At 31.5% G+C, this 9,536-nt stretch overlaps 3 protein-coding genes across 3 annotated transcripts; all 3 read left to right on the forward strand.

The window, feature by feature from the left end:
• Positions 1-401: 401 nt before the first annotated feature.
• On the forward strand, positions 402-2,261 carry LOC133669587 (bidirectional sugar transporter SWEET16-like). Its single transcript, XM_062089786.1, has 6 exons — positions 402-712; positions 821-857; positions 952-1,165; positions 1,277-1,438; positions 1,739-1,858; positions 1,957-2,261. The coding sequence occupies exons 1-6, from the start codon at positions 679-681 to the stop codon at positions 2,107-2,109; spliced, it is 720 nt and encodes a 239-aa protein (XP_061945770.1). The 5' UTR covers positions 402-678; the 3' UTR covers positions 2,110-2,261.
• Positions 2,262-4,651: 2,390 nt separating this feature from the next.
• On the forward strand, positions 4,652-6,763 carry LOC133670156 (bidirectional sugar transporter SWEET17-like). The gene is made up of 6 exons (XM_062090650.1): positions 4,652-4,930; positions 5,035-5,071; positions 5,174-5,384; positions 5,665-5,826; positions 5,952-6,071; positions 6,383-6,763. The coding sequence occupies exons 1-6, from the start codon at positions 4,897-4,899 to the stop codon at positions 6,551-6,553; spliced, it is 735 nt and encodes a 244-aa protein (XP_061946634.1). The 5' UTR covers positions 4,652-4,896; the 3' UTR covers positions 6,554-6,763.
• A 1,495-nt stretch (positions 6,764-8,258) lies between these two features.
• On the forward strand, positions 8,259-8,994 carry LOC133669359 (uncharacterized). The gene has a single exon (XM_062089459.1). It carries the CDS (start codon positions 8,272-8,274, stop codon positions 8,887-8,889), a length of 618 nt encoding a protein of 205 aa, XP_061945443.1. The 5' UTR covers positions 8,259-8,271; the 3' UTR covers positions 8,890-8,994.
• The last annotated feature ends 542 nt before the right edge of the window (positions 8,995-9,536 follow it).

A 9,536-nucleotide genomic window follows, 5' to 3' on the forward strand; every position in this document is an offset into this window, starting at 1 on the left:
ATTTTATTTTATTTTTTTGAAGAAAAAACTAAAAAACAAACTCAAGTCTTTTAAATTTATGCTATGCCTGCATCGATCTTCTTAAACATGTCCACGGACCATATAACTAGGATGTGATCTTTATTTTTATATTTTTCATTCAGAACATCTCCACCTACTTCATTAATATAAGACACCACTGTCATGTACTTTGAATATACAATATTCAAGACACCACTAATTTCTTCAAATTCTGAGCCAAATGACATCGTTTACTCTTTAGACGGCATCGTTTTGTGTGCACGACTTACAGCCTAAACTCTTCATTTCGTTGCTTAAACGTTATGGCAACCATTAGATCCACATCCCCTGCAACCAGGTGTCCCTTCCTTGTCAAGGACCAGTCAAAAGATGAGGGACCATCAATGTGGTCGGGTCAATCTCAATGAAATACCCATTTGGAGTTTATGAATTGTATTGATATGTACTGAGCTTGAAGGTATATCTAATTGTGTGAATTTTCTGAAGTACCCATTTCTGTTAGTATTTTTTATCCTTAGAGTTGGAGGATAAATTTGTAAAGTTCTCGAGCATCCATGAATGATGATTGAAGGCTAGCTCAAGCTAGCTATCTATCTACTCTTCAAAGTTCAAACCACAAAGAGACTGATCCATTACATTTATCGAAACTTCTGCACCATGTTTAGCATAATTACCCTTTTTGGGATACTAGGTAAAGTTGTGGTGACCAATATTTTGAGCTTGAATATCTTCTTGTAGTTTTAGATTTATGCAAAGAAAAACTCATGAACTTTGAGCTTCTTCTTTATTGTGTTTACAGGAAACATCACCACTGGTCTAGTTTACCTCTCTCCAGCGTAAGAGCTGATCGTGCGTGTGTGAAAAATCAAGACTGTTGTTTTGTAATGTAAGTTTTCCAATGAAATATTGATATGTGGAATAAACTTTCAGGAAAACGTTTTGGAGAATTGCAAGGAACAGATCAACTGAAGAGTTTGAAAGCATCCCTTACATTTGCAAGTTACTTAATGCATACCAGTGGGTCTACTATGGAATCATCAAGCCGAACAGCGTGCTTGTTGCGACGATTAATGGTTTTGGTGCTGTGGTTGAGCTTGTTTTCATCGTGATATTTCTGATGTTTGCATCTACTCAGAAAATAAGGGTAAGTTTCGATTTAAAGAGTGAAGCCAGTACCCGTGTTAATGTTCAAGAACAAATCAATATCTCTTCGTGATCTCGATCTTTTTCATCGTGTTTTTGTATGTAACATTAGGTTAGGACAGCCATTCTATTTGGAGTTCTGGATTTGGTGTTTCCTGCAGTATCATTCTTGCTCATGCAGTTGATGTTACATGGACAATTAAGGATTGATATTTCAGGCATTTTTTGTGTTGTCTTCAGTATGATCACATATGGATCACCTCTTTCAGCTATGGTAAGATCATCAATCTCCCTTTCATTGTCATGTTCTCACCTCTTCGGTGTTAGAATCAATCAACTAATTAAGAATTAATCACTGTCATCAAACCCGGTCATGCTCGCTGAGTCAATCTATAAACTCGCTGCCTAATTAACTAGGTAGAAGTTGATCTTGTCAAAATCCATCAATCCTATATCAAAACACTATTTAGTTTTAACTTCTTAAAAATCAACATGTCTAACACGGGACTTGAGTTATGTCCGAGCCTGGTTCAATAATTGTGAAATTAATGTATGGTCTGCTTGAAACGTACAGAAAACAGTGGTAGCAACGAAGAGCGTGGAGTTCATGCCATTCCTGCTTTCATTTTTTCTTTTCATAAATGGAGGGGTCTGGACTGTGTATGCCTTTCTTACAGAAGACTATTTTATTGGAGTAAGTTAGAATCTTTTCCCCGCCATCATATAATTGACAGCATGATTGCTGTCTTTATTAATGAGTGCTGACAGCAACATGTTTTGGATCATATGTAGATACCAAATGGAACTGGGTTTCTTCTTGGGACAGCACAGTTGATTTTGTATGTGACATACATGAAGCCTAAGTCCTCCGAGAAAATATCTGATAACTTGGAGGACGGAAGTAAACATGAGCCCCTTATCCCATCTTCCAATTTGGTTTCCTAGAAAAGTCGAGGATGGTGTGATGTGAGCACAATGTTTTTTTTTTTTTATCAAAAATATCTCGGATATTTTATTTACCTTTTTATTTAATGTATCAAAGAAGTGGAAGATTATCTTTGTCTGCCAAAAGAATTGGCCTCATTTTCTTTTTCTCATTTGCTCTCTCTCTCTCTTTTTTATCCTTAATTTAATTATTAAATTTTTTTAATAATCGTCTGAGTTGTTTTTTGAGCTGTGAAAATGATTAAATCACATCAAAACAACTCTTATATGATTTAATTTTAAATTCAGATTAAATAAAAAATTAGATAAAAAAATTTCAATATTAATCTACTTATCATTATGAATCGATCAACCGGTTGAATAAGAAATGACATAATTTGACTATATTGTGTTTCTCTTAATGCTATTTTATGAAATCTTTTTAAACTTACATTAATTTTTTTAAATTTATTGTGCTAATTTTATAAAATAAAATTCTAAAAGTTTTCTTAATTATGAAGAGAAAAAACTAAAAGAAAGACTTTTGACATTGTTGTATTTTTTTAATTTTTATCTTTCTATATTTATTTATTTTAAAATTAATAATGATGGTTTGTTTCAACAAACTCCCCGTGAGATTCACAAGAGTGCAAAACAAATATCATTCGACTCATGCTTGATTTTGCCTAATATTATTTGAGTCTTTTTGTTTTTCAAGAAATCAAAACTCAAGGGATTATAATTGACAAATGAAAAAAAAATCAATCCTTTAAAAAAAAGAAAAAAAAAAACAAAAAGCCATGGAGAGAGAAAGAGAAGGAAAATTGATCGTCAACGCCACCGAAAAGAGAAATAATCGCCACGCGTTACTTATAATGGAAGTGATTGTAAAAGAACTCATCACTTGATTCTCGAATTTCATCCAACGTGAGCCCAAACCCTTTTCTTTTAATTTAGTCCCTATTTATCCAAAACATCTTCAATGTTGGCTCAAATTCCATCCAACCCAAGCCTAAAGAATGCCATTCAGGAAGAGAATGAGGGTCGGGGAACCAAAAAAATAGATGATTGACTAGTTTAGCGCATTATAATCGTGTTCATGATATGCGTTGTGAATTTTACGTTTAATCCAGGTTGATCAAGAATGATTTGTTATGTCTTCGCATCAAAATTAAAATAATAAAATATATCATATTAATTTTTTTTAAGATAATCCATGTTCTTCTCGGTTATTTGAGTTATTTCTAGCCCATCAAATTGACTTGATCATGTTGAGATAGCTTTCACGTTGATAATTTGATCAATGGGATCGGAAGATTAAAATTTGACATTCTGGATAGATTCTAATGATATTGTCACAGAATTTCTCACAGCCTCGCGTTGTATTATTATTTTTGCGTCCAATAAAACAAAGTCGCTTAAGATTTTCATCTTCTAAATTTGATTTTTACTCGCATCCGCCACGACCGGGTTATCTTCGTGTAGTGTTTACAAAAACAAACTTATATTGATGTCACAGACACCTTCAAATCTGTATCTGCAGCGAATCGCAGAAAACAGAACTAGTTAATTCTATAACCCAAGCAGAACTTGGAATTTTCAAGAGCATTTTTCAAAATTCTGCAATCTGCACCAGACTAATTGAATCACCCCACTAGTAACCTCTGCTGAAGAGGATTTGCCAGGCACAGCTTCAGCCTTCTGTTCCTTGCCGTCCACAACCTATTCGAATTTTAGCACACCAAGAGAGAAAGCTTTTCTGCAAACAAAATTTTATGAACACTGCACCAAAAATGACAGCAGACAGCAAATTAATGACATTAAAAAGAGATGCTTTTGATTTGATAGGCAATGAACCTGACACAAAGAAAAGGTACCTTCATTGGGCATGCAATGTTTCACCAACGAGTCAACAAACCACTTTTCAACAAACCATTTAGGCTAACTATTCAACGAAACATTCCCTCCAGTGGCATTCCCCTGGCAAGTAAGTACTGCTAATTTTTCACCCAAAGTTGTCGATCCTTTCCCAAATCATTGGAAATATTCGACTGAATTCCCTTTCTCGAAGGTGATTGTCAGACTAATTATGATACAGGAGAAATTACTGATACAAGCATGTGATTAAATTTAATGTAACTCTATTTTATAACTTCAGAAATAACTATCAGAAAGATCATAGGATCTTGTTAAATCATTTGGAAATGATGTTTGATGCCATTCCCTCTAGTTTTTAATTCATGTCATGTTGAAGATTTCTTAAATTACTATATCATGAAATTAATTGCTTAAATGATTCCCACATGATTCATGTCTCTTTTTATATATATATATATAGGAAGTTAACAAGTCAATTCATAGGTAATATTTTTCTTTTCTTTTCTTGATAAAATGTAAAGAACAAAACATTTTAAAGAAAAGAAGATCGGTTTTGATCAATTTAATTATGATTGAATTGGTTAAATTAACTGGTCAATAATACAAATAGTTCAATTAAAATACAATATTTATTTTACTATGGAGAACATTAGCACTATGCTTTTAATAAAGTCGCCATTAGACCTTTAAGAAAAGACATACAGAGACGAGAGATGATTGAGTAGCACTAACTTGCATGGTGGATGAGCTCTAAATTAAGCCATATGTAGTTCTACCTAATTTTCAAAGCTAGGCTTCAGAGACTCTCCTCCAGCAAATTCTTCGTCTTCTTCTTCTTCTTCTTCATAATCCCTATGATCAAGCTTCATTCAACAAATTAAACCCCACGATATATACAATCCCTTTTGACAATTACATTATTTCGACAGCATGGAACGTCTCAGTTTGATTATTGGAGCACTAGGTAAAAGAAAATGTTTTGGCTGTTTTTTGCAACTACATATATTTCCATTCAAAGAAAATTAACTAAATGGATCTTTGCTAATATATATATGTTATTACGTACAGGTAATATTATTTCAGTGTTACTCTTTCTTTCTCCTGTGTAAGTCAATTAATCTATGTTCATCCTCGTAATCTAGAATATTGATCTCTTTTCTAGTCATTGACAAATTCAGATGATCAACCCGTATTTTAAATATTTCAGGGGAGTATTTCAGCGTATTTTGAAGCATCGATCGACTGAAGAATTTGAGAGCCTTCCTTACATTTGCACACTATTAAACTCTTCCCTGTGGACTTACTATGGTATTATCAAGACTGGAGAGTTTCTCGTGGCCACTATAAATGGGTTTGGTGTTGTCGTTGAGATTGTTTTCTTGACATTGTTCCTTGTTTTTGCACCTCCAAGAATTAGGGTATTGATCTTTTCGAATTTTTCATTCATCACAAAAAAATGCTTTAGAACCGAGAGATCATCATCTCATGGATTCTCTGTTCTAATACTCTACTGAGAGTTATAATTATTTATCAAATTTGTTTCTATTTAAAGAAAAGCTATTGGATCAAATGACAAAAGGCATTTTCTGGTTAATTACTCAATGTCATGATCATGAATTCGTGACAATTGATGTAAAATATTGAATATATTATGTTGATGAACATATATGCTGACCATTCCTGACAAATTACTTGTAGGCAAAGACTGCCATGCTTATTGGGATTCTGGATGTGGGGTTTCTAGCAGCAGCAATATTGGTTTGCCAGTTCTTATTGCAGGGTAATATGAAGATCGATATCACAGGATTCTTGGGTGCTGGACTTAACGTTGTCATGTATGGTTCTCCTCTTGCAGCCATGGTGAGAAGCTCTGCCTCTTCCTTGATAGTCAATTAAAACATTTCAATCTGAAGTTGACCTGGTTTGATCCTATTAATCCAGCGGGTCGATTCACAATTCAGTTAAATTTGTCAATTTGATTGCAGAAAACAGTGGTGGGGACTAAAAGTGTGGAGTATATGCCTTTCCTCCTCTCCCTTTTCGTTTTCTTGAATGGAGGGGTGTGGACTTGCTACGCCGTGCTAAAGAAAGATTGGTTTCTAGGAGTATGTACAACGACACCATGATCATCTTCTTCTTCATGATATTTAATATTAATATATAATACAATATACCATAATATTTTATAACGCAAATAAATAACTTTTTCCCTTTATTTATTCAAATAGATATTTTATTATAAAAAATAATGTTGATTGACCACGATCAATACATGGCCCATTTCATAATCCTATTTTTTCATATTAGATTAATGTTAAATAATAATGAATAGAATTAAGAATTAATTTAACAATCTAATATGTAATTAACCTATCTACTCACAAATTAATTAATCCGAGCTTGGGATTCTTTATAGGTGGCAAATGTGGCTGGATTTTTTCTTGGAGCAGCTCAACTAATACTCTATGCAATATACTGGAAACCCAAGTCATCAAAGAATACAGCATCAAAGGATTCAGAGCATGGTTCACAGCATGAACACCTTTTACCATCTTCCAGCCATTTTAGAGAAAATAATGAAGCATAGAGGCCTTGCCTGTTGGTTGCATGCATATCAATAGGACTAGACCAGATAGGATTTTTTTAATATTTTTTTTAATGGGAGAAGGGAGGGTGGACAGAAATAAAATTGTTTGTTGGCATGTTTATGTGCAGTTAAACCTCTATAAATCAATACTTTTAAGATTATAAAAATGTATTAATTAATAATAAATACATCATTTAAACTTTAAGTTTATGTCAGGACAAAATAGAAATGTTATTTAATAGAAGGTATTTGAAAGAAGAAGCATAACCCATCTCAAAGCTCAAGACTGAGAACAGACAAGGACCCATTTCTTCGAAGCCTGTCTAGACAAGCCCTAACATCACCTTAAACCCAACAAGAAACCGGCCCATCTAACCTTAAACCAACTAGATTACAGGCCCATCTACAAGATTTTTACTTATTGTTTTTTTTTTTTGTGTGTGTGTTTTAATATGGTTTTTAAAGTAATTTTGGATGAGTTAAAGTTAAAATAAAAAATAAAAAAAAATATTTTAATATATTTTAATTGAAAAACATCCAATATCGTAATAATAAGAAATAAAGCTTTCTTTGTTTTTGTAATGTAATGCGGTAAAATATTTGATTAATTAACAGACACAGTTTTGCATGAATTTTGTCAAAATCATCTTTTGAAATCTTGGTTTTAAAAAGTTATAATTTATATATTTTTTAAAATCTATATTTTCAAAACACAACTGAAAAAACTGCCACAATGCAATGTGTTTGATAATGCAATGTATGTTGTTTTTGCAAAAGTAGTTTTCAATTAAAAATGTATTAAATATGTTTTTTTAAATTTTTTTATTTTTAACATTATCACATCAAATTCATGAAAAAAAACATCCACATGTTATCACTTTAATATTTTTTAAAAAAAATTGTTTAAGAGACATTTTCAAAAATTAGATTGAACTAAAAAAACAAATACTACCTAATAATCATAAATAAAAAAAAAACTCAACTAATCACCGTCTGAAAAAAAACTTTTCATTGACAGAAAAAACCAAAGAAATAGGAGGTTTTATGATTTTCTCTTTTCATGATACTATTAACTTGAATATTTTTTTTTTACTAATTTTAATCCATATTTTTTTTATTTTAATTATATATTTTAATGTTAGGTTTATTAAAAATTAAATTTTATAATTTTTTTAATTTACTTTTCATGAAATTATCTTATATTTATAACTTAGACTGCGAGTTTAACTGGTTAGTTTGGTATTAAAGTCTTTTTTTTAATTTTTTTTATTTTCACTATCCAATATTGAATTTATTAGAAATTAAATTTTATAATTTTTTTGATTTATTTTTTATAATACTATTTTGATTTCATAACTTGATATGCATATTGACAAGTTGATCTGGATCAATTTAATATATTATTAATTTATGTTTATTAAAAAATTTATATTGAATATTTATTTTAATACAAATTATATTTTTATTGGTTATCAAAATTATTTTTAAATATGTTAAGCCGATTAAGTTATATTAAATATATGTTCAAACAATTTAAATTTTTTTTTATGAAAACAAAATAACAATACCTAAATAATCTAGTCAAAAAGTCAATTAAATATTATTATTATAATGGTTGTTTTAAAATATATTTTTTATTTTAAAATATATTAAAATAATAATTTTTATTTTTTAAAAATTATTTTTATTATCAATACCTAAAAAAAAAGTGCAAAGCCATGTCTCCGTTTCCTTCCCGTAAACAAACTCTGTTCCTGTCTTCCCAAAAAGAACAACCCAGGAAACCCAATCAAGAACTCCAGAGAAAGATGGCTTTGCCTTTACTATTTACAGCTCTTTGCCTCATTCTCATGCTTTCACAATCTTTACCATCATCATCTTTATTGCAAGAAACAAACTTTCTCGATCAAAACCCTACAGCCTATGATATCCTGGGTGACTACAACCTCCCTAAAGGACTACTTCCTAAAGGAGTTGTTGGCTATTCTCTTGACACAACAACAGGTAAATTCTCTGCATTCTGGAATGGAACTTGTAGTTTTTCTCTTGAAGGATCTTACCAGTTAAGGTACAAGTCAACTATCAATGGTTACATATCAAAAGGGAGGCTTTCAAAATTGGAAGGTGTTAGCGTGAAGTTGTTTTTTTTTTGGGTTGATATTATTGATGTTACAAGAAATGGTGATGATCTTGAATTCTCTGTTGGAATTGCTGGTGCTGATTTCTCAGTTGATAATTTTGAAGAGTGTCCTCAATGTGGTTGTGGTTTGAATTGTGGTGGTAAGACCAGGAAAGTGAGCAAGATTAGATCAAACCCTTTTGTATCCTCTTCTTAGAAAGATCTGTGTATTTCAATCATTGAATTGTTCTATTGGGTTTTTAAAACTGTGATTCTCGTTTGATTAGAATGAATTCAATTGGTTTGTAATTTTTATCGTAAATTGTCTCAAAATTCTCTCTTTCGTGTGGGCTGTCACAGGATTATGCCCTTTATTGCTGCTCCTTTTGTTATTAATGCCCATGTTTGTGTGATTAGAAATAGATCAGTGTAGAAACAATTGTGGGGATTTTTATTTTGGTTAAGGAATTTATTGAATTGTGCCTAATTCACAACAGTTGTGTTGAAACTGAAATGAGGGTGCATGTCATTGAAATGATATTTTTTTGTGATGAAAATGATTGGATGGTTTCTTGGTGGAATTTGATGGGAATGAAAGAGTAAGAATTTTCAGCATTTAGTCGGTGATGAGGTTTTCTTAACCTCTAAGAAATGGGGATGGCACTGTAATGAGGTTTGTTGTTATTTATTGTTCAAATCAAAGCTAGTTGTTTCCTTATATCTTCTCCCTAGCTGTCATTTTTTAGGTTAGAAAAAGGGTATCCGTTGCCCAGTTCAAGGAACATGGAATAAAAAAAGAGCAGCATGCTTGAATTGGAATAATGGCTTTATTTGGTTGGCATTAACTGATAATACTTGTGCTTA

This window comes from Populus nigra, chromosome 12, assembly GCF_951802175.1.
Source record: "Populus nigra chromosome 12, ddPopNigr1.1, whole genome shotgun sequence".
In the NCBI taxonomy this organism is placed as follows: Eukaryota; Viridiplantae; Streptophyta; class Magnoliopsida; order Malpighiales; family Salicaceae; genus Populus; species Populus nigra.

Bases quoted from the DNA above. Each gene is read 5' to 3' on its own strand.
- LOC133669587 (XM_062089786.1), top strand. From the start codon at position 679: ATGTTTAGCATAATTACCCTTTTTGGGATACTAG. The intron at 713-820 runs GTAAAGTTGTGG...TTGTGTTTACAG, and splicing joins TACCCTTTTTGGGATACTAG to GAAACATCACCACTGGTCTA. The intron at 1,859-1,956 runs GTAAGTTAGAAT...GATCATATGTAG, and splicing joins CAGAAGACTATTTTATTGGA to ATACCAAATGGAACTGGGTT.
- LOC133670156 (XM_062090650.1), top strand. From the start codon at position 4,897: ATGGAACGTCTCAGTTTGATTATTGGAGCACTAG. The intron at 4,931-5,034 runs GTAAAAGAAAAT...TATTACGTACAG, and splicing joins TTTGATTATTGGAGCACTAG to GTAATATTATTTCAGTGTTA. The intron at 5,827-5,951 runs GTGAGAAGCTCT...ATTTGATTGCAG, and splicing joins GTTCTCCTCTTGCAGCCATG to AAAACAGTGGTGGGGACTAA.
- LOC133669359 (XM_062089459.1), top strand. From the start codon at position 8,272: ATGTCTCCGTTTCCTTCCCGTAAACAAACTCTGTTCCTGTCTTCCCAA.